This window comes from Lissotriton helveticus, chromosome 8 (genome assembly GCF_964261635.1).
Source record: "Lissotriton helveticus chromosome 8, aLisHel1.1, whole genome shotgun sequence".
NCBI classification, from domain to species: Eukaryota; Metazoa; Chordata; class Amphibia; order Caudata; family Salamandridae; genus Lissotriton; species Lissotriton helveticus.
In genome coordinates, this window is record NC_136069.1 from 223474976 (window position 1) to 223499807 (window position 24832).

The window sequence follows — 24832 nt, forward strand, 5'->3', positions numbered from 1 at the left end:
TCTCTGCTCTATAAGACCCATTTAACACCAGCACCGGCGGGAAATTAGCTATGCAAGTACGTGTAGTGCAACACCAGGCTAGACACACCCTTAAAGTGAGCTACCTAATTTACTGCACAAAAGAAAGGTTCCACCATCTTGTTTTTGGTGGAATTGGGAACGCTGGGACTGGGTTATGCCCACTCCCCACCGGAATTGGTCGTATAGGGGATGTAGTGATCCCAGGGTTAAGTAGCCCATTATCTCCTACCATTAACTCCCCGTAACGCCTCTAAATTGAATATTTAGATGGCCTCCTGGCAGCACGAACTCCGATAAGTCTGCCTGAAAGAAGAAGGATACAGAAGAGCCGAAGACAAAAGAACTGTGGACTAGCTGTAGATGTTAGCGCCAAACCCTGCCTGCCTGCCTGCTCCTTTCCAGACAGTTGCAAAGATCCGTCTTGTCCTGCAGCTGTGCATCCTCCCTGAACCTTGGAGGACTGCCAGCACTTCACAAGCCAACATCTCCCTTGAAGTGGAAAAACCACTTGCATGCAGGCACCAATCGGAAAGTCCCTCCAGGTGCCACCCAGCACCAATTCCCAGGGTACTGGAGGCCTTGCAGTAGCCAAGGCTTGTTAATTGTCCAGCCCCAACACCAAGACAGATCTACCAACGTGGGACGTAAGCAGCAGAGAGGCCATCATTAAGAGTGGCCCTGTTTTGTTCCCATCTCCAGGTTGACCTAAGAAGGGAGAGTGACCCGGCGGACAAAAACACCTCTGCACCTGAGCCCCACAGCCTGAGTTGGAGCCTACCTACGGTGCACCCTTGCTCCAGATGCCCTCAAGAGCCGAGCACCCCCTTAGGGTTCAGCCGGACTGGTCACCTGGTTCCTACTTGCAGCCTTTTTCTTGTTACAGGTTTCCCCATTGACTGTAGCAGTAGTGTTCGAAGCTACCCGTGCAACCAGCACCTCTTCACCCAGACGCACCAGGAGAGCTAAACCAAAACTGCTGGTGGCTCGAAGGACCCTACTTAACTAAAGTCCAGAAGAAAAACCCTATAACTCGATTGCAAGTATACCTATGCAGAGTTTCTCTCGTATAGGATAGTATTACCGCGTTTGATGCTCATGCCTCAAATCTGACAGCTGTATTTTCTGTGTTTCTGAAAATCACTAACTCGAAAAGAACTATCCTGATTTCAAAGATCTTTGTGTCTAAATTAATATAAACTGTTATTTTTCTAAATTGCTCTCGAGTTTCTTCTCGAGTGTGTGTCTCATTTATTGTCTCTGTGTGTACAACAAATGCTTAACTCTACCCTCTGATAAGCCTAAACTGCTTGCCCACACTGTCACAAAGAGAGCTTTTGGGATTATTAATTTAAGCAGTCTAAGCCAATAAGGGTCGTCTTGACTTTCAAAATAGTGTACCTCATTTTGGTACACTACATAAAAAGCCAGCTTCCCACAGTGACCCTCATTACTCAGTGTTCTATTAATATGGCATATTTGTCCTGCATTTTATTTCAATAGTTTGTTTGTCTTGTGACAGTGTATAATATTGAAAGCATCTGTAAAATAACCCAATGTACGGTGTTAAATGCGGGTATATATGTATCACTTCATAAACACAGTATACACACTAAGCTACATTTTGCTTAAAGTACATTTTGTAATCTTAAGTGTTTTTTTTTGGGGGGGGGGGATTCTAGCCAGATGCCCGCTTACTTGCAGAAGAGGAAGGCAAGCGCTTGGATGACCTGCAGATGGAAGATGAGCGGGAGAGGAGAGAGCAGCTTGAAAAGGCCCAGCTCCGAGGCTATCATGCCCTGAAAATGGTTCATTTGACACAGGTATGTTGAATAAGTTCCTAATAGGAACAAGCATGGAAAAAAGCAGCAGTCTGGCTACTCCTTTTGGGGAAATTGGGTGAGTGGCTTGCCGATGTATGTGAAATATATTGATCATACTTTGTGTTCTTGTATCTTCAAAATGAATTTAACCACATACATTTCAGGGCTTTCTCACATTGTAGTTTGCGAAGTAGGACTGTAGTTTTTAATTGTTATCAACCTAGAGACTCCCTAATCTAAATATCCTTTTTGAAGAGTCATACACTTTTACAGCGCACTATGGAACCAATCACAGGCGAAATTGTAAAGCCGTTCAGGCTTAAACAATAGTTCAGGTTGCAAAATGGGACTGCAAGTTTCTAGATTTTACCCTATCCAGGATTATTGGTGCAGTAAAAACCTAGGCACAGGACCTGGTAATGGTGAAAACAAGCTGAGACTGGTGCTCATTCCACCTAGTACATGTTATTCCCCATTACTGGTTTATGAACTAGGTATTCCATTGTAATAGTGGGTTAATACTGTATGGAACCTATGATTTTCTGCCTGGAGACGTTACCTTGCCATTACTCTTCTGCTTGTGATTGGCCCCTAACCGTTCATAGCTGCATAGTCATTCTGCTCATATTAAATGAGTAGATTGGATTCCTACAGACATTATAGAGGTTCAGCAGCATGGTTTACCAAAGGTGGCCACAGGTTGACTGCTAAGAGTCAAAACTCTGTTCCTTTTGCTGTAATATCCTGGATCAGTACCTGTCCCTCAAACTGAAAAGCTTATATTTTCTTTGTCACCTTCCCTGTTTAATTTATTTTTTAAATGTTATTGAATTACAAAACCAGCTGTTCACATTTAATTGACATACCTATGTGTTTTCAAAAAGAAAATCCCTGTTTTTTTGCTGCGCCCTTACTGCCAAGGTGTTCCTGGTGGTGATGGGCAGTAAACGGCTATAAATCCGCCCATCCAAATTGGGTGGGAGGACATATAGCCATTTCTTTGATGGCACTTACCACTGTCCGGCCAAATGAGAAGTTTGACCATGGGGGAGACTGAGTTGTCTCCACTGCTGCCAAACTATGGTCCACCTGCACCACCAATCGATAAATCAGAGTGTACGTTCTTGCACTTGATGACATTTTTAACGTGGTGTTTGCTGTTGTACCCTTTTATCGGGAATGCTGTGCTTATTTGACCATTTTCAAACTTTAGGACCGTGAACAACTGTTGAAGGAGCTGGAGCAGATGCAGCAGGATGACCTCTGCCGCAGAAGACAGACTGTGGCACAGATGCCTCCACAGCTATTTGTACCTGCTTACAAACGTATTGAAATTAGGGAGGACTTCCAGAGGGAGCTTGAGTTTGCATTTGAAGACCTGTACACAGGAGATAGAAGTAAGTGTCTTGAAAGGTTTTTGTGATGTGCACAATGTTTCTGTCTAATGTTTTGTTAACCAGATGAATTAGGTCTCCTCATGTCTGTTACAGATATAACCTTTTGTGAGAAAGTGGCTCTGTATATACTGGACCAGAAGGAGGTACAGTGTGTTTAGGGCCCACAAACCCCAGAGGTATAACAGAGGTTAAAGTCAGGACTGATCTTACTCTCAAAAAGTGGTAGTTTGGTCGAGCAGTAAGGCAGTACCAGAGGACAGTGTAAAGCATTTATTGTACACAGTCAGCAAAGGATTTCGCACACTCAAGGACTGAACTCCAGGCCAATTGTTTTTATAACAAAAAGATATAGTTGTTTTATTTTTAGAACCAACAGGCATAAAAATAGACTTTTCTCGAATGAGTACTCTCATGTAATTACTTTGCTTAGAGGCAATAAACTTTGTGAATACAATAGATACAGGGGTTGCAGTAGGCAGCGCGATCCTAGACACACTAAAGCATTGAATTCAATGGGTTTTCAACATATAAATACAGTTGATTACTTTGTCGATTACTTTGGTAGTTTCAGGACTGGGTTCTAGATTCAGTCCTGGGGTCTAAGCTGAAACCAATTTAGTAAAACCGTTTTAGTTATAGCAGTGATTTTTCAGAAATATAAAGCTGTTTTAAAAGTTAACACTTTGAAACTTTTCAATGAAATGTGAGAAAATTCAGGTTGCAGGTAAAGTACGATCTCGTTACTTTTGTAATCCAGTACTGGTCTCCTGGGGCCAGCACTGGGGTCTCAACTCAAAACAGGTAAGTATTTTTGTTTCAGTATTTCGTATGATTTTTTAAAGAATATTTCTAGTTTTCAAAAGTAGACACTTAAAAAGAAATTTCATAGAAAAGCAGACAATGGATTCCTATGGAGAAAATACAAGTTACTGGTAAACCCGCTAGGGATTACTTTTGCATCTCAGCACTGGGCTACAAGGTACAGTACTGGCTCCTCTTCTGATCACAGGTGAGTATTTCGTAATTTGGGTGATTTTATATGAATATTTAAACTTTTCAAAAGTAGGCACTTAGAAGATTTTTCGAGTCAAACAAATCAATGTTATTCAATGGCAGGTAAGTGAGTTACCGGTTTCCTGGTGAGTACTCGACTGGTGAAGTTGTGGTTCTGGGCACAGACTCCGGGGTCCCCCAGGGTCAGGTAGGTACAGTTGGTTCACCCTCAGCGGCACAGGGGCGGCCGGGTGCAGAGGTAGGTAGGCCCAATGTTATCCAATGGGGGACAGGGGGCCTCCGGTTGGTGGCTGCTAGCTAGCAGGCCACGCGGCTGTGGGAGCAGGGCTCCTGGTCACTTGCTCAGGGCAAGGGGGGAAAGAGGATAGGACAAAGGTGGCACAGCCAGCGGTACTCGGGCGGCTGGGTGCAGGGTGCTTTTGAGCCGTCAGGCGCTCCATATTATCCAATGGAAAAGGTCAAAAGGGAACAAAGGCTGCAGGCTCGGGGGTGGAGACTCTCCATGAGCGACCAGCAGGTCGAGAGGTAAGTTGGGATCTTGGAGCCCGGTAGGTACCCCAAAGGGAGGCATAGGGGGCTGCAGGGTGCTGGGTGCAGGGGTGTCTTTGGGTGTCGGAAAAGCTTACCCTCAGCTGGTCGCGGTTAGGGGGGCCCTGGTTCTGAGTCTGCAGGCATTGTCTGGTTCGTCTAGGAGGGTCTTTGGGCACTGGACTTCGGGTCCCAGTCACCGGGGGGACATCCCCGTGGTCCTGGATCACTCGGGTACGGGCCGGGCTCGGCGGGTGCAGAGTGGGCTGGTCCGGAGCTTTCTGCCTGGCACCAGGGGGGTTGTTGCAGTAGAGCCTCTGCTGATGGGAGTCCCAGTCTTTAAAAGGGTCAAGGCAGGCAGGTCCTCTGGGTGACCCAAGGTTGCTGTCCGCAGGAGTCGCCGGGATTTAGGCAGGAGCAGGTTCCAGGATCGACAGGCCGGTAGGGCTGGGGCCAAGTCAGTTGTTGTCGTCCTGTTGTTAGCAGCTGCGCGGCGGGTCTTCTTCTTCTTGATCTTCTTTCTTCTTTTGGTATCGGGATCTGAGGAAGGAATGTTCAGGGAACACCTAAATACTGAATTTAGGGGCGTTACAGGTAGGGCGAGGGCAGGGACCAATGGGTCCCTGTCCTGGGGTGAGTACACCCTGTAGCCTGCTCCTCTCCTGCGGGAGGGGGGCAGGAGCCTAGCTGTGATTGGGCAGGGCTCCCCATCTTCAAGATGGGTCCTGCTTCACCTCGTCTTCCCCCACCTGAGGGATGGGGTTGGCATAGGCTGGCACACCCCCCTTCCTGACGTAGTTCTTCCCGCCAGTCTTCCCGCCAGAGTGGGGGTCAGAACTGGCGGGGGCCAGTTGCTGGGTACAGCAACTGGTCTGGAGAAGCTCACAGAGGCGGCATGCCTTTGAAGCTTCCCCTGCCCATCCTGGGGGAGGAGACCTAGCACCTCGCCCAGCATGTGCATTGTTGCAGGCCCAGTAGAGCGGGGGGGCTCTCCACCCAGGGGGCCAGCAACATGTCTGCTGTGCGGCAGCCTCTGCAGCCACTCAGCCCAGATGTGGATTGTAGGTTAGGTTTTCAGGGGGCATCTCTAAGATGCCCTCTGGTACATTTTACATTAAATCCCACACTGGCATCAGTGCGGGTTTAGTGTGCTGAGAAGTTTGGTACTAAACTTGTCAGTCTTCAGTGTAGCAATTATGGTGCTGTGGAGTTCGTAATGACAACCTCCCAGCACCATATACTCTTAATGGCATCACTGCACTTACAGTGCCCAGGAATGGCCCTGGGTACTGTAGCGACACAGGGCTCATGCAACTGTGCCCACACCTCTGGCATAGAGCACCCAGCTAGAGGGGTGACAGAAGTATGCCAGGGCAGTGGGTTCTGTGGGCATGGCACACAGGGATGTGTACCATGTTGACTCTTGGTTTAGTTCTGTACTTAGACACTCAGCCTGCAAAGGCAGTGTGTGGTTGTCGGGGTACAGGGCCCCTGAGGGTGGCACAATAAGTGCTGCAGTCCTCAGGGGTCTTCTCTGGTCACCATACCCTGGGTGCCTAGGGTACCATTTACTAGGGGCAGATAGGTGGCCAGAGATGCCAATTGGGTTTTTGTTTCAACACAGTTTTAGGGAAGGAACACAGGCCCTGGGTACCTGGTTGGCAGGAACCCAGGGCCCACTCAGTCAAAGCACATCAGCAGTTCAGAAAAAAGTGGGGGCATACCAAGGCAAGAAAGATGGCACTTTCCTACACCTTTTGTTTGTTTACTGCTGTTTTCCTCTATTACTTGCTCTGTGAAATTGTTTGTGTTCAGAATCTTCTGCTATTTCGCCATCATGACACTTTACCAAAATTTAGTGCCCAACACCAAATAAGTGCGAGAAGAATAAAGACCTTTCATCTATTTATTTTCATATATATTTTTTTATTGACCTAATCCATACCACTCATATGATAGTATAAATTAGTGCAACATTGTTCTACGTATCCCCACTTTCTCCTCCCATCAAGATTTCTTCCATTTTTATGGCAATACAAATATAGATAAAATTTGTCTTCTGCCATTAACTTACAATTTAAAGTGAGAGAGAAATCACTGCTGTCCAAAACATTCTATCAGGGATGAAGGATATGGGGAACATGAAGTCAGAAATAATAAAGCAAACACAAGGAGATGATGGACAAAGCACTGAAACTTTGCAAACTTTCCTGTCACAGATCTGGGTTGAATCCTTCATCGCTCTTTAGCTCAGTCACCACCACGCTTCAGATCCAGCCACATTCATATCAGTCTTGACCCTGTTTCTCATGAGAACAGTCCAGCCTGAACTGCCCCAAGCCAGGTCTTCCCTGGACCGGAAACAAGCATCCTGGGACCAGTTTGGGGTAACACCCTTCAACAGCCAGGCTAACTTGAATTCAGTGACAAAGTGAGATAAAACTTTTAAACCGGTCCCAGGATGCTTGTTTCTGGTCCAGGGAAGACTGGCTTGGCAGTTCTGGCTGGACAGTCCCATTAGCAACAGGGTCAAGACTGGGTCAACAGGGTCAAGCAGTGAACTCCAAACACTCTCAACATAACCTTACCTGAAATTTCAGAGATTGGATGATGATGAGAACTATCCCACATTTCTTATCATAGGTAATTTGCATTTTCCATGCAGCCACCAGTTGATTTCTAGCTGCCAGGATCTCAGGATGAATAGACCCTTAACACACTGCCAGCATCTCAGGCTGAACAGGCTCTTCACACACTGGATGTCAGAAGAGCAGTCATGTATTACCCACAAAGCACAAAGGCAATCGGGAAAAGAAAGCAATTTTCATGTTGTTTGCCCTGGAAATACATTGGTTTGCCTGTCTCTATAAGGGACTGTTGCAAGATGGATAGTCTAAGCTAACAAAGTGGCACAGGTGAGACGTACCTTATTCAGACACCTGTTTACAAATACAAACCCTTCCATCCCAGCCTCCTAGGGAGGCAAATACGGCCACTGAATTAATGTACAGCATGTGTTCCACCAAAGATCTATGCTGCAAACAAAATAGTTACTTACCTATAAGAGTAGTTTTGCAGCTTGAAGAATTTTGGGGATTTTCCTGCCTGCCTCCCCTAAATAGAACATTTATTTGCAGCTAGGGAAGGTACATCAACAGACAGAACAAGAGTAAGCCAACACTACAAGAGGTTCTCCAAAGAAAATTTAGAATCTGAGGTTTGCATGTACACTGAGGGGTTTCATGGGCATATGTCCGACTTCATCCCAGGAGGAACACAGCAACAAATTGTCAACAACTGGATGTACCCAGGAAAACACAGAATACACTAATAGAGAGAACTCCAGATCCAACCACCAGATGACGGAATAATGCCCTGCATGTGAATCCAGAAGATTCTTCAAGCTGCAAAACTATTCCAATAGGTAAATATCCATTTAAATTTTACATTGCCAGGATGCACTCATGAGTGAAGTCGACCGCAGCAGACACCAGATTGGTGTTAATAATATTTCTCAATAAAATATAGGGTTGCAACTGGTTTTGCATCAGACCCTCCCATTATACACATCTACTTCATCTAATATCTGCAGCCTTTCATCTGAAAGTGTCTTGTATGCACAGAATAGCAAAATACATTTGTGATTAGTTGGAAGGACATTGTTCCACAGGGTCTATCATGTGAACATCCATCTTGTGTTTTTCATGATTTACTCCTATAACCCGAGGTCTGATGAAAATAAAAATTTTCAGGTTAGTACTCTAAAAATGTAATTTGCCTTCTCTTAAGCAAGTGATTGGGTTTATATGAAAACCTTGTCCACAGTTTGAAAGCAGACATTTCTTTGTGCCATATATTACACATCCTCATTATTTTTGTGCTATTCCAGAGGTGAAAGGAGACCTGATTTTAAAGCTGGAAGCAGACCCTTTGCCCGCTCCATCTATAGGGAATGAAGATGAGGAGTTGGATCTCTCCATGGATCCAGACCAGATGTGTCCAACTCAGACAACAGAAGATCAAGACAGTGCCAACATCGAATATACCAGCAAACCTACAGGTGATATATTCCCGCAAGATGCTCATACAAGGCTTGAAATGAAGAGCTTTCGTCCTTCATTATGTACACAGTTATAAGACTGATTATATCATCCAAAAAATATCTATACTTTTCGCACACCCATTTCTCACTTAAATATTGTTTTTAGACATTATGAAAGATACATTTGATACAATGCAGATCTTTCTTTAGCATTGCATTGTTTGACCACTGGCCGATTGTTAAGGTGGTAGGTATGTGCTGTCCCATAATCAACAATTTGAACCACTGTCTTTATTATCTTATTGTCGCCTTCCAATGCCTTAGAGGGATTGCACAGCTCTGTCAAGTACCATACCTAAGTTCCGTGTCCAGTTAGTCTAATTTTCAGTTTGAGAATGGCCAGCATCCAAGCTCACGTTTGTTGTAGCCAGGATCAACAAGTCTTCTTGTCATAACTGTTGTGAGAATCTTCATAAAAGGTATGTATTCAACACAATTAAATTCAAAATGGTTGTAAGGAAAAGACTCTTTATGTATGGTCATCCCCAAGTTTTTCGACTGATGCTGATTTTTTGACTCGGAGTGCACTGAGGCCTGCTAACCAGATCTTCGTGTCAGTGCCCTCACCCTAAAAGAGTATGTTGATTTGGCTATATCCAATTGGAAATTGCTCACTTACCTGAAAGTCTGTGTTAAATAGTACATTGGTATCCAGGGCATGTACGTTAAAAGGGTACCCATGGGCTCGCACTGATTGTGCCACCCTGGAGGTCCCCCAAGTAAAACAAGTCCATAGTCACCACTGCAGACTGGTAGAGCAGTTTTGCACTGGTAGACCAACTTGGCCATTGAAAGCAATGGCAAAGCCACCACTTCCCCTGGACATGTGTGTATGAAGCTGGCTCTGTATATACTACACCAAAGTGAGGTATAGTGTGCACATAGTCCAGTGCACCCCAAAAGGTAGGCAGAGGTAAAATAGATAGCACCTCACTCTCTATTTGGGGTAGTGTGGTCAAGCAGTAAGGCTTTATCAGAGGACAGTGTTAAGCATTTGTTGTACACACAGTCAGCAAATGAATTCACACACTCAACAACCAAACTTCAGACCAATTGTTTTTGTATCAAAATAATATTTTAGTTATTTTATTTCCTAGAACCAAGCAAGCCTGGCACAGGTAAGTGATAAATACTTTGCAGTAAATATACAGTTTGGATTGTAATTGTATATGCACTTTGTTTTGACTTACAGTATTGTTACTGAGAAATGCAATACTTTGTAAATACAGTACATATACTTTGAATGGGCTTTTTAGTAAAATGACCAGTACATTACTTTCAGATCACTTTTCTTACACAGTGTAGTATACCTGGATACTACACTGACATTTCCTGTAAACAGGTAAGTAAAAGCGTTTTTGTAAGTTAGTACAATTTTAAAGAATTTCTTTAGGTTTTCCAACTCCACACTTAAAAACGTTTCATAGAAAAGCACTCAATGTTATCCTATGGAAGAAAATAGTGTTATCGGTTTAAAGGCAAATACTTTGTTGTGGGAGTTGGTGTTCTGGGGTTAGACTCAGGGGTCCACCAGGGTCAAGGATGCACTCTTGTTACACCCTCAGCAGCACTAGGGTGCCGGGTGCTGAGTGCTGAGGCCCAATGTTATTCAATGGGGGATAGGGTGCCTCCTGTTGGTGGCTGCTGATGAGCAGGCCACTGGGTTGTGGGAGCAAAGCTCGTGGACTTAAGCTCAGGGCAAATGGAGGTTTAGGCCAGCACAAAAGATGCACCCTTAGCGGCACTGGGGCGGCTGGGTGCAGAGGTCTGTTTTGGCGTCGGAAGCCCTGTAGCTTTCAATGGGGTGTCTCAGGTTTGCAAAAGCATTGCAGGCTCTGGGGCGAAGGTCTTCTAGGTGCGACCACCACTTGGAGAGGTAAGTTGGGATCTTGGGGGTTAGTTAGGCACTGTCGGTTGAGCAACCCAAGGTGGTGGGGCATCAGGCGCTGGGCTGCCTTTTAGGATTGGATCTTCTTACCAGCTCCTGGTCGCGGTTGGGGGGACCTTCAAGTTTGAGGCTGCAGGAATTGGCTGGAGGCTTGAGGCAGGCCAAAGGATGCTGGATCTCGGGCCAGGATCGCCGGTGGTGGGCTCCTCTTGGTGTTGGGCCGCCTGAACAAAGGCCATGGGAGTCGGGTGCAGTGTGTTGCAGACCCGGGGATCCTTGCGGAACTGGAGTCTGTTGTTTTAACAAATCCGGTGTTCATGGAGACAAAGTCTTTGGGATTGAAGGCAGGTAGGTTCTCCAGGTTTGTCGAGGTTGCTAGGTGCAGGACATACCCGGATTTCGTTGGAGCAGGTTCGAGGTTGGGAGAGGCTGGTAGGGCTGGGGCCAACTCAATGGGTGTCCTCCACTTGTTAGCTTCGGCACGGCTGTTCGGTCCTTTTTCTTCTTTTCTTCTTGCAGGTTCTTGTCTGAGGAAGCCAGGTTCAGGGGTGCCCCTAATTACTAGATTTAGGGACGTTACAGGTAGGTAAAAGGTTGGGACCAATGGGTCCCGTCCCTGGGGTGGGTACACCCTCTATTATGCCACCCTCCATTGGGAGGGGGGCATAAGACTTTCCTTGGTTGGCTGAGTCCCCCACCCTCAAGATGGTGGGGACTGAGAGTTGTGCTTCACCTCGCCTCCCCCACCTGAGGAGTGGAGTTGGCAGAGGTGGGCACACCTCTCTTCCTCACTTGTTTTTACTGCCGGATCTCCTGCCCAAAGTGGGGGTCAGAACAAGTAGGGACCAGTTGCTGAAAGCAGCAAGTGACATGGGGAAGCTCACAAAGGCGGTAAGCCTTAGAAACTTCCCCTTCGTGGACCCTGTTCATCCTGGGGGAGGAGGCTTGGCACCTCATCCCAGGATGTGCATTGTTTCAGGCCCCCGAGAGTAGCAGGCTCTCAACCCAGGGGTCCAGAAACATGTCTGGTCGAGGCAGCTGAAAGCAGCCATTCAGCATGGACACTAGTGGTAGGTTAGTTTTCAGGGGGCATCTCTAAGATGCCCTCTGCGTAAATTTTTCATTCAATCCGACACTGGCAGCAGTGTGGGTTTAATGTGTTGAGAAGTTTGATTCCAAACTTTTCAGTTTTCAGTCCAGCCATTATGGTTCTGTGGAATTCGTAATGATAAACTCCCAGCACCATCGGTATAGGGCACCCAGATAGAGAGGTGACTGATCTATGCCAGGGCCGTGGGTTGTAGGTATGGCACTCTGGGATGTGTGCCATGTCGACTCTTCACTTTGTTCTGCACCAAGACACGCAGCCTGCAAAGGCAGTGTGCGAGTGTAATGGTACCATGCCTCTAAGGGTGGCACGATAAGTGCTGCAGCCCTTAGAGTTCTTCCCTGGTCACAGTGCCCTTGGTACCACTGGTGCCATTTACCAGGGTCTGACCTGTGGCCAGAGATGCCAATTGGGTTTTATTTTTAATGCAGGTTTAGGAAAAGAACATAGGCCCTGAGCACCTGATTGAGACTCAGTCAAAGCACATCAGCAGTTCAGCAAAACGTGGGGGCTACCATGCAGAAAGAGGGCACTTTATCACAATGTGTGTAAGTCACCCCCCTGGTAGGCCTACCGAGCCCAAAAAGCAGGATACAACATATGACACACTTGGGATATGTACTTTACATGTTCTGACAGTAAAAAATGTGAAGTCGTTTTTACTTTTGAAAGACTTGGTTACCCAATTAGCGAGTGTAGGAAGCTGGCTCTGTATATACTATATCAAAATTAGGTATAGTGTGCACAGAGTCCAGTGGATTCCCAAAGGTAGGCAACGGTAAAAGTAGATAGCACCTTAGTCTCTATTTGTGGTAGTGTGGGTGAGCAGTAAGGCTTTATCAGAGGGTAGTGCACTCAAGCAGAAAATTATGTGTGAACTCAGAACAATTTGTTTAAAAAAAAAAAAAAAGAATATTATTTTGTTATATTTTCTAGAACCAAGCAAGTCTGGTACAGGTAAGTGTAAACGATACTTTTCAAGGCAGGTTGAACAATACAAGCAAGCTGAATGAGAATGACTTTGTTACAGGTTTGTAAATACTTTCAATACAGTAGAAATTACTGTTGGATTACTTTTGATTGCTATTCATAAAACTTTATGGATTACTTATTCTACTCAGTGTAAAATGCCTAGATATCACACTGGGACATTTCCTAGAGAAAATGTAAGTAAAGCAGTTTTTTTTAGGTCTTTGTAGTTTTTCAAGTTCTCATACAAAACCAACTCCACACTTTAAAATAAAGCAGTCTATGCAGTCCTAGGGGAGGAAATGAGGGTATCGGTTACAAGGTAAGTACTTGGCTTTGGGAGTTGGTTTTCTGGGGTTAGAACCACGTTTCCCCCAGGGTCAAGGATGCACTCTCAAAGCACCATAAGCGGCACTAGGGTGGCCGGGTGCAGAGTGCTGAGACCCAATGTTATACATTGGGGAATAGGGGGCCTCCGGTTGGTGGCTGCTCACGAGCAGGCCACAAGGTTGTGGGAGCAAAGCTCCTGGTGTTAGGCTCTGGGCAAAGGGAGATCCAAGTTAGCACCCAAAGTATACCCCCCAGGGGCAACTGGGTGCAGGGTGCTGTTTTGGCAACGGGTGCTCTGTTGTTTTCAATGGAGATCGGTTGCAACAAAGACTGCAGGGTTGGGGACGAAGATCTTCTGGAGGTGACCACGTGTTGGAGAGGTAAGTTGGGATTCCTGGGAATGCTAGGACACCGTCGGTTGGGCCTCCCAAGGCCTTGGAACGTCGGGTGCAGGGGTGTCTGTAGGCGTCAGTTTTTCTTACCAGCTCCGGTCGTGGTCGGTGGGATCCTCCAGACAGAGGCTGCAGGTGTCGTTAGGAGACTTAAGGTACGTCAGGGATCATCAGAGCCCAGGTCAGGATCGCCGGGAGGCCTCCTCGTGGTGTTGGGCCACTCTAACTCAGCCCATGGATGTCGGGTGCAGAGTGGTACAGACTCACGGATTTGGCCAGAGTCTGTTGGTGAGCAAATCCGGTGCTCACAGGAGACAGTCTTTATTTTGGAAGGCAGGGCAGGTCCTTCGGGTTCTTGAGGGCCGGTAGGGCTGGGACCAAGTCAGTGGGTGTCCTTCCCTTCATAGTTCAGTACGGCTACTTTGGTCCTGCTTCTCTTCTTCTTGTCTGAGGAGGCAGGGTTTGGGGTAGTCCCTAAATACTAGATTGAAGGGTGTTACAGGTAAGTAAAGGTAGGGACCCATGGGTCCCTGCCTTGGGGCGGGTACACTCCCTACTATGCCATCCTCCAGTGGGAGGGGGGCATAGGCCTCTGGGTTGGCTGGCTCCCCCATATCTACAAGATGGTGGGGACTGAGAGTTGTGCGATACCCCACCTCCCACACCTGATGTCATGAGGGATGTCATTTGAGGGTCTGGTGGCTAAGTGGACTAATGCGTCCATTGCAGGGGCCTGTGTTTGACCTCATGGTCACAGGTTCAAATCCCGGTGGGGCCACTCAGCCTTTCATCCATCTGAGGTCGATAAAATGTGTACCATTGAGTTGGGTAACAATGAACATCTGTTATTCAGCGCCAAGAGACCTCTGGGTGAACGTGTGCTTTACAAATACACATGTTATGTTATGTCATGAGTGATGTAATATGTGACATCATCAGCAGTGCGTTGTGGGGTCGCGCGTTATAGTTAGCTCAATTAACTATAACGGACACATTTCTCTGGTTTTGTACGAATGAAATGTCCAACTAACTATAACGTCCCTGAAACCTGTGTTTTTTTTCAGTGAATTTCCAATGTTTTTTAAATGCTAATTTCTAACTATAAGGTAGTAGTCACGTTTGCAGAGTGGTGCAGAAAGGGGCCTGGGCCTCTGACCAGCGCTCAGGAATTCCACAGTGTAGGACTTACAGGAGTTACCAGGAGGGCTACTTGGCCGCCAAAGTCCCTCATGAGTAAAGTGGACTTCATCCCCCAACCAGTACTGTGCCAGGAGGCGTGTTTGCAGAGTGGTGGAGAGAGGTGACCGTGCCCTCCGAAGACCTCTTAACAATCCCACTATGTGGGACTTACTGGATGTAACAGGAGGGTTAGTTGGCCCCCTGCATATATTTGGCGCATTGCCCCCAGGAATTGGCCCACCCGGCGTGAATCGGGAAGAAAATTTTATAAATGATTGTTTATGCCCTGGTGGTCCCCGTGGGACCCCCTGAGTAGGCCTAGGGGTCAGGGTGTTTCCACCCTGCCCCCTTTTTGTGTTTTTTGTCCTTTTTTTTGTGACTCGGTTCAACCGAGTCACAAGATGGCTGCCAACACTTTTTGGTTGAGAGTATTGGCAGCCAATCCGAATCAAGCTAGTGCTCGGGAGGGTTTGCGGATCCACTGTGTTCACCAGATATACATTTTTTTTAATATGAATATCTCAGGAACTACTGAACGGATTTACACCATTTGAAAAAAAGAACTCTTTATGAACCAAGAGCTACCTTTTTGCTAAATTTGGTGTAATTCCGTTCAGCAGTTGGGACTGTAGCCTGTTCCTAAGTTTCCTATGGAAATGAACATGGAGAAAACGTGTTTTGGGACCCCCCTTTTTTCTCGGCCCCTGCTTGATATCAAAACTTTCAAGACAGGAGCTGATCGGAGCGCCTCATTAGTTTTGAAAATTTCGCAAAGAATCGTCAATCTGCCCCAAGGATATTGCCAAATCAGAAGACCGCTTTTCCTACGGAAAATATGTCCTAACTATAACTACTTACTGGCGACCGCAAGTAGGTAATATGTATGTATGTATGTATGTGTGTATATATATAAAAGCAGCAAAACGACCCAGAGTCTCCTTTCCTACTAAAACTTTCAATATGGACTGTAAATGAAACATAGGAGCACTCAACCTACTTAAGAAAGATATAAACTCACCTCATGGACTACATATACCACCATGCTCGGTGGTGAATGCAATGAGCCACGCCCACTTAGGGCGGTATTTCCTGAATTAATTAAATAAAGAAAGATGGAAATGGAGGTGGCGTTACCTGTTTGCTCCTGTGAAATGTCCCCTTGATGAAGAGGCGTAGTGGACTCGAAATGCGTCGGGAATCATGTTAATTACTGGAGTAAGGACGTGAAAGCTGCAAGAGGCACACAAGATGGATTGCATGGGGTGCCGTGAGTGACCTCCTGAAGCGCAAGAGCTTTTTGGTGATATATATATATATATATATATGTGTGTGTTTATATATATATATATATATTACCTATTGGCGGTTGCTGGTAGGTAGTTATAGTTAGGACCTATTTTCCATAGGAAATCCGCAACATTCAATTTGCAATAACTTTGGCGCCGGTAGACAAATTTTCGTGAAATTTTCAAAACTCGTGGGTGCTCCGGTCCGCTCCTTTCCTGAAAGTTTGGAGTGATTTGTCAAGCGGGGCAGAGAAAAAAGGGGATCCCAAAACGTATTTCCCCCCCATGCTATTTCCCATTGGAACCTTTAGTTGCAGCTACAGCCTGAAATCCTGAACGGAATTACACCAAATTTGGCAAAGAGGTAGTACTTGGTTCAGACTCGTGCTTTTTTGTTAAATGGTGTAAATCTGTTCAGTAGTTTTTTAGATATTAAAGGAAACCAATATATATATGTATCTGGACGGAGCCTAACAACACATCTCATCGTGAGATCTGATTGGCTGTCAGCACTTCATCCAAGAAGTGTTGGCAGCCATCTTGGGACCAATATACATATCTGAAAGAGACACGTTAGTGATAGATTCCTTACCTTAGAATATCCCCAGGCGTCAGACTGGATCCGGAATTTTTTTGCGTAGCAGTACCCTTGCGCGTCGGTAGGCGTCGTCTGCGGCTCAGCGTCCGTCGTCGGCACCGTGATGACGTCGTCAGAGTACTTAGACGCCGCCTCCGCGTGCTGACGTCAGTTCTTCTTTTTTCCGCGCCAGCAGCGCAGATCCGGAAAAAGTAGTACCGTAGTCACTTTTTGACTAAACTTATTTGATCTTTTGATCATCCTTTTTCGAAGTCTTCGACTCCGAACGGTGCCGGTAGTGATGCCAGGTTTCAAGCCCTGCGAGGATTGCGACCGACTGATGCCGGTCACCGACCCTCACCGTTGGTGTCTCCACTGCCTCGGCGTCGATCACGACGACAAGACCTGCTCCGACTGTTGGGCCCTAACTTCGAAGGCAAGGCGGTAGCGGTCCCGTAAGCGGCACGAACTCCGGCAGTCGGCCCCCGCGCCAGGAACGGTCCCGGTCCGGACGGAGGTCGAGGGACAGGAGCCATCGGAGCTCCGGGAGTCGACATCACTCCTCCGGGTCGAAGTCGTCCGGTAAGCACATGAAGTCGAAGAGACACCATCGCTCTTCTGACTCCCCCCGACGCTCGCGCGACGTGGCCGGGGGTTCTGGTGACACCGCCCACGCGGCTCCGTCAGAGTCGCAGTGCCCGCGTCCGGCCTCATACCCTCCGGTCCCTGGGCCTAACGTGACGCCGGAGGAGATCGAGCGGTTCCTCATGGCCATGAGGTCCCTCTCTCCTCCGACGGGCTCCGCGGCGCCTCCGGGCCCAGCGGACCCATCTGGGGGCCTAGCGTGTCGGGGGCTTCGGTCCCGACGCCGTCGGGTGCTTCGGCTCCGACGACGCCGGCGCCTTCGGGCCTGGCGCCTTCAGGCCCCACTGGATCCGCTTCTGGATCCGGGTCGCCGCCGGTGGACTTAACGACCTCCCCGACGCCGACCCCCTAGGTGTCACCCCTGGCGCCGCCCTCGGGCCCGCCGTCCCCGATGCCTCCCTCGACCCGGTTCCTGCGCCGGTGCGGCGCCGCTTCAGACGCCGTTCGGAGAGTTTACTTTCCATGAACCGGCCCCATCTTTTTCTGACCCTGAGTATCAGGAGATGGGTGATGAGGAGTATTGGGAGGGGTCTGAGGACCCTCTGACACGTGAATGTCAGTCCCAAGAGGACTGGACAGGTGAACTTGGGGATGCCAGTGGTCTGGACACTTCACCCGACACTGGCTTTGTTTCACCTCCTACCGTGGCTACGGAGGAGGGGGCAACCTATAGTGTGGTGTTGATGAGGGCGGCCAAGGCCTTGGGCCTTGAGCTCCCCGTCGCGGCCGTGAGGACTAACCTCCTTACTGAGGTCCTTAAGCCGCAGTCATGCTCAGCCGAGCCTCTGCTGCCGTTTAACGAGGCCTTGTCTGACGTTCTTTTGGGCACTTGGTCCAAGCCCGCTACAGGTTCGCCTGTAGATAGGAACGTGGCCAGACGCCACCGCCCGGCTCCGGGCGACCCATGTTTCCTGTCCACCCACTCCACCCCCGAGAGCCTGGTCATCCAGGCCTCCAATTCCCAGACCGCATTCCCGTCGGCTCCGCCGGACAGGGAATCCAAGAGGTACGAGCAGTACGGTAAAAAGATTTTCTCCTCCCTTAGTCTGGGACTGCGGTTTTCCAACACCGCCTGCCTCTTGGGCCGCTACACCCACTCTCTGTGGGATACGGTTGCGGAAGTGCTGCCAGAGTGTCCGTTGGAGGTACGGGCCAAACTCGGCCAAGCCCTTGTGGAGGGATGCCGCCAAATATTCTATCCGGTGTGGGCTGGATACCACCGACTCACTAGGTAGAGCGATGGCAACGACAGTGGCGGTCAGACGTCACGCCTGGTTGAGGTCCGCCAACTTTTCGGCCAATGTCCAAAACACATTGATGGACATGCCGTTTGATGGCCGTCGCCTTTTTGGCGACAAGGCAGACCATGCGCTTGAGCGCTTTAAGGACTCCAGGGCTACGGCCAAGTCCTTGGGCCTCTCGGCCCCCCGCCAGCAATCGGCTGCTTTTCACTCCTTTCGTGGCCACGGAAGGGGTGTACCCACACGTGCTGCTAGCCACGCTCCGCAGGGTAATACCCAACACGGTGGCGGCTGTGGGAACCGCCGTGGTGGCGGTCGGGGACAACGGCGAGGTCAGTCCACACCTTCCCCCGCAGCATCCGCCTCAAAACCCTCCTAGTTCGTGCTTTCAGGCCCATGTGACGCCCGTGGGGGGCAGGGTTCGCCATCACCTCCTCCACTGGCGCACTGTCACATCGGACAGGTGGGTGCTGCAAATCGTCCGAAGGGGCTACTCCCTCCCCTTCGAGGCGACCCCTCCAGCCATGCCACCGCAGTACCACCGAGTATCGGGGATCATTTGCGGCTTCTGCAGGAGGAAGTTACGGCCCTCTTGGCCAAGGGGGCCATCGAGCGCGTTCCTGGGCCAGAAGTATGGTGTGGTTGCTACTCCCACTACTTTCTGGTACCCAAGAAGGGCAAAGGGGGCCTACGCCCTATCTTGGACCTAAGGAACGTCAATGGCTTCCTCCGGAAGGAGAAGTTCAAAATGCTGACACTGGCTCAGGTCTTAGCTGCCCTGGACCCAGGAGACTGGATGGTAGCGTTGGACTTGCAGAACGCTTATTTCCACATCCCCGTCCTGCCGGCCCACCGGCGCTACCTGCGGTTCACGGTTGGCCACGAGCACTTTCAGTATACCGTGCTCCCCTTCGGCCTTACCAGCGCCCCACGGGTGTTCACAGTTCGCAAAGGTGATGGCGGTGGTCGCAGCTCATCTGTGCAGGTTAGGGGTTTCAGTCTTCCCCTACCTCGACGACATGCTTGTTGAAGGCGGGCTCGCACCAAACAGTCGTCAGCCACCTCCAGACAACGGCAGACCTCCTGCACCAGCTGGGGTTCTCCCTCAATGTGCCGAAGTCACACCTGTGCCCCTCTCAGAAGCTCCTCTTCATCGGAGCGGTTCTGGACTCAGCGCAGTTTCGGGTTTATCCTCCCGAACAGCGTGTCCGGGATATTCAGGCTCTGATTCCACTCTTTCAGCCTTTATCCCGGGTCTCGGTCAGGTTGATGCTGCGGCTTCTGGGGCTGATGGCCTCCTGCATCCTACTAGTGCATCACGCCAGGTGGCGGATGCGGGCTCTGCAGTGGGACCTGAAGTTTCAGTGGGCCCAGCATCAGGGCAACCTGTCCGACCACTTCCTGATCTCGGAGGGCACTGCGAGACAACTGCAGTGGTGGCTCACGGACCGCGATTGGGTCAGCGGCAGATCCCTCTCCCTTCCCCAACTGGAGCACGTAGTTGTGACGGATGCGTCCCTCCAGGGCTGGGGAGGCCACATGGGAGAGGCGGAGATCAGAGGCCTCTGGTCTCCGGCGGAGGCCCGGCTCCACATCAACCTTTTGGAGTTGCGGGCGATTCGTCTAGCACTGAAAGCATTCCTCTCCTCTGTCCGGGGGGGTGTAGTGCAGGTGTTCACGGACAACAACACCACCGCCATGTGGTACTGCAACAAACAGGGCGGGGTGGGGTCGTGGACCCTTTGCCAGGAGGCTCTGCGCCTCTGGCAGTGGCTGGAACGCCAGGGCGGGACCCTGGTGGCTCAACACCTGGCAGGTTCTCTGAACGCCAGGGCGGACGAGCTCAGCCGTCAGTGCATGATGGATCACGAATGGCGTCTGAACTCGGACGTGGCGCAAGGCCTCTTTCAGCGATGGGGCGAGCCTTGGTTAGATCTATTCGCCACCGAAGAGAACGCGCAATGTCATCAGTTCTGTCTTCGGGAGCGTTGACAAAGCAAACCGGCAAGTTACTGGTGGTGCCTGTTTCCACAGGGTGGTCACTCCCTGACCACAAGGGAGATGTCTTCCGTCTTCTAGTCAGAATAGAATGTCGAAGGTCCAAGAGTTGTGTATCAAAGTTTCTTTCTAGGATAATCTAAAGTCCTGGGGACACAGCTCCTATACTTATACTAAGCTAAGGGGCTGGATTACCTGCCTAGGTCCCTCCTATGGGTGGACCTGGGAAGGGGGTGGTTACACCCCTTTCCCTTTGTCCAGTTTCACGCCAGAACTGGGGCTGGAGTGCCCCAGCAACTGGGTTGAACCGGGCTATGCATGGAGCACCTTGTGTGCCCAGGCAGTGTCTAGATGCATACAGTGAATGCAGCCCTCCCTGCCCCAATACACAGAACCCCTGTCTGGGGAGGTGCTGGCACCTCCCTGGACTGGAAACCTATTGTCCAGGCCACCCTTGCTGGAGTTTCCTCCAGCAGCAGGTGGTCAGACTCGTGTCTGTGGCAGCAGCATCCATTTTGTGATGCTGAGGCTCTGTTTAACTTTAACCGGGTAAAGCAGTTACATACATGCCTTTTCCCTCTAGAAGGGTGGAATGCTACCCCTGCCACCAGAATTGGCTGGGGGTGGGGGGGGTAGTATTGCAAATTGTTTGACACCTTACACGACGTGTTTTGATAAAGCCAAACCAACGTTAGCATTAACCGCGAGGATTATAATGCACTTAAGAGTATATGGTATGGCTATATCATAGAACAGCTATAAGGAGATGGTTCCAAATGCTGCAGAGGGGCTCAGCTCATGCTAGGGCACCCTCTCACATAAAACCAAGCACTCTGCCTCCAGGATTGTCGAGGCCTACCATAGGAGTGACTTATAGGTGCATATGTGTCTATATATAAGGTAGATATAGGTATACTATATCTAAGTAAGGGGTGATTACACCACCTTACCCAAGCTGAGTGATCAGCCTGTGGTGTCAGTTTGGAGGGCCAGTCAGGGGTGGCATAATACATGCTGCAGCCCCTGGTAGGCCTTGGATGCACCTATGCCCTGGGTACCTATGGTACACTATACAGGGGCTCACAGAGGTGACCCAATACCCAATCTGGTATGTACCTAAAGTACATGGTATCAATTTAGAGAGAGAACAGCTGGGCTGTGGGTCTGATTAGCAGGCCCACAGCCACATTAAAGTCGAAAAACCAGAGAATCACAGCAAAAAAGTGGGGGTGACCATAGGAAGCAGACCCTACAATACACACACCTCATTTATTCAAACACATAGTAACTCATATAAAAATCACGATTACAATTACACTTATTCATATAGTTACTCTCACAATCACTGACTCTCACATATACTTATTTATGTACACCACCTCTCACATACAATTCCTTTTATTTTTTTACTTTGTTGAAGCTGTACAACTAAAACATATATTCGCTCACCAACACACAAATAAATACACTCAGTCACCCGAACAACTGTTTCCACATGCACTCTTAAACCTATACACCTAATCAATCAACCATTCATGCATCTATGCATAGAGTTACACACCCCATCCAACCACACACACTCCGTGTCCCATACAAAAACTCACCCAACTAATCAATAACTAACATACACACTCATGTAGTTAGTGACCAACTGATGCAGCATGTTCTACAACAACAGAGCCAGTGATGCACTCATTCACATAGTTTAGTTACTAATCCATGTATTAAGTGAGACACTTTTAATTACTGACTTAAACAGTCAGACAGCTACTAAATCCTCCATCCAGACCGTTATATATCCACTCAATCTTCAATACAGATTGGTGTATATATATATATCTATATATATATATATATATATATATATATATATATATATATATATATATATATATATATATAATTCATATTTAAATTTCAAAGTAAACCACATTCACTGGATGATGTCATCAGTTATGTCCTTTGACATGTCATCAGTGATGTCACTGACCATGTCATGTCATGAATGATCGGCGTCACACCCCCTTGGGTGTATTTCCGGTGACGTCGGCATGCTTCCTGCGGAAGCTCCCACTCCTGGGCGCCATCTTCAGATTCTTTTTTTCCGCGGTCGGGTCTGGATCGTTCCCGTTTGGGCTCCAGACATTTTTGGAGAAAGAAGAAAGAAAATACAGAAAACACAAAGAAAAGTCATCTGAAGACTCCAGGGGACTTCATTGACGAACAATCAGCGAAGCAGAAGCCGTTTTTCATCGAGATCCTCGACGACCGTCGACGAACACGCGACCAGGGAGGTCCTGGACGCTCGATGATGGACAACACGTTCAAGTTCTGCCGTAACTGCCACCACAAGTACGCGCAGAAGGACCAGCACCCGGTATGCAACCTTTGTCTACAGGTGAATCACGAAAGCGGGGACTGCAAAGCCTGCTCCGCCTCCGCCCCGAAGACCCTTCGTGTGAGAGAGAGGCAGAGGGTAGCGCACGACGCCCTGCAGGGGAAGGCCCCGACTCCATCCCTCTACGAGCTGGGGATGTCCTCGGAGGAAGAAGACAACGCTGCCGCCGAAGACGACAGCTACACGGTCGTAGAGACCGATTACACGAAGACTTCTGATAAGGTAGGAGACTCTCCGGCCCCCAAGAACCCGAGAGACTCTGAGTCTCGAAGAATTGAGGGCAAGACCGCGAAAGCGCCGACGCCAAAAAAAGTGGCGTCCGCGAGTACTCGCAGGCCCAGCGGATCCTCTGAGAAGGAGTCCCCGGCGCCGAGAGCTGCTGAACAGCAGAAAACGTCGAAAATCGTCCCCGAAAAGGATCGATCGACGCCGAGGGAGAAGGACCCAAAACTACCGACGACGACCAGAGACCCAAAATCCGGTTCGACGTCGACGTCAAACTTCGGCACCGAAAGGCACGGCGCTGAGCCAACCGCCGAAAAGAACGGCCGAACCATCCGACGCGGAACACGCGGCCGAGATGGAAAAGAAGAGAAGGCACCTCGAGGCCGAAATGGAAAACATCATGCAGCGGAAGAAAGATTTCGACGCTAAGATGAAAGCCTTCACGATCCCTCACAAGACCAAGCCACCCGTGGTGCAGGTGGTCGAGGAGGAAGACGAGGTCGTCGAGGAACAAGACCAGGACGTCGAGGTGGTCGACGACCAGGAAGAGTACGAGAATCCCTACGATAGTTACAACTATGGGGAGGAAGAGGACAGCAGGACGGACGCAGAGTCGGCCCCCTCTGACCTACAGGAGGTGGATTACCTAGATGTCGACACCGACAGCCCGGAGGAGGCGGTCGACACATACCCTTCGAGGCCCTCGCCGCCGGACGACATCAGGGCCTACAACTCGGTGATAAAATCTGCCGCAGCAGCATTCAAACTCAAGCTCGACGAAGAGAAGCAGAAAGCAGACTAACTTCTAGAAACATTGCTCCCCACACAAACAAGGAGCCAGTACCTACCAATGCTCGACAGCGTCTTGGCTCAGGGGAAGGAAGCATTCAGGGAACCTGCAACATGCAAGGCAGTAACTCCCAGAACTGAGAAGAAATACAAACATTCCTCAAAAGACCCAGCCTACATTCAGGGCACGGTCTCCGCAGACTCCATTATCATGGCCACAGCAAGGAAGAGGGCTAATGTACCCACTACCTCTGGTCCACCACCGGATAAGGAGAGCAAGAGGATGGATCTGGTGGGCAGAAGGATCGAACGGAATGCCGTGACCCACTGGCGCATGGCTAATTCCAACGCCCTGATAAACAGGCACATGTACCAGATCATGGAGGAGCTGGGACAGTTGGTGAAGGACCTGCCCCAGGATGCCAGGCAGAAGGCCGAAAAACTGGTTGAAGAAGGGAAGAACGCGGCAAATTCTTGCCTTAAGACGGCCCTAGATGGGGCAGACACCGCCATCAGGCTCATGATGATGGGTGTCACTGAAAGGAGACACGCCTGGCTCAGGATCTCAGGTTTCAAACCAGAGGTACAACACAGCATCCTGAACACACCGTTCAACGGCGACACGCTTTTCGGAGCAACAGTTGATGAGAAGCTCAGCCAACTGAAAAAAGATAACGAAACAGCAAGGTCCATGGGAGCATTGCAGTTCAGAGGCAACAAAAGGGGCACCCCGTCACGGGGGCCCGGCGGGAGAGGTGGAAACCAGCCAGGTACATCACACCAGGCTTTCCAACAAGCGCACCAGGCAGACTCGCAGACTCAGCAGGCTCAGCAGAAGCAGTCCTGGCAGTACCAACCAAGAGGCCAGTCCTTTCGAGGGAGAAATGGACGTGGACAGAATAGAAGAGGGGGACAGCAGCCCGCC

General features: G+C 49.2%; 1 protein-coding gene across 4 annotated transcripts in view; it reads left to right on the forward strand.

Annotated features, from left to right (window-relative positions):
* CEP295 (centrosomal protein 295) overlaps positions 1 to 24832 on the forward strand; it is a 627693-nt gene that overhangs the window by 93877 nt on the left and 508984 nt on the right. For all 4 annotated transcript variants that reach the window (XM_078656965.1, XM_078656962.1, XM_078656963.1 and 1 more), the window contains 3 exons: positions 1701 to 1841; positions 3055 to 3238; positions 8670 to 8840. In XM_078656965.1, the coding sequence (XP_078513091.1) occupies positions 1701 to 1841; positions 3055 to 3238; positions 8670 to 8840 (496 nt within the window). The remainder of the gene's footprint in view (positions 1 to 1700; positions 1842 to 3054; positions 3239 to 8669; positions 8841 to 24832) is intronic.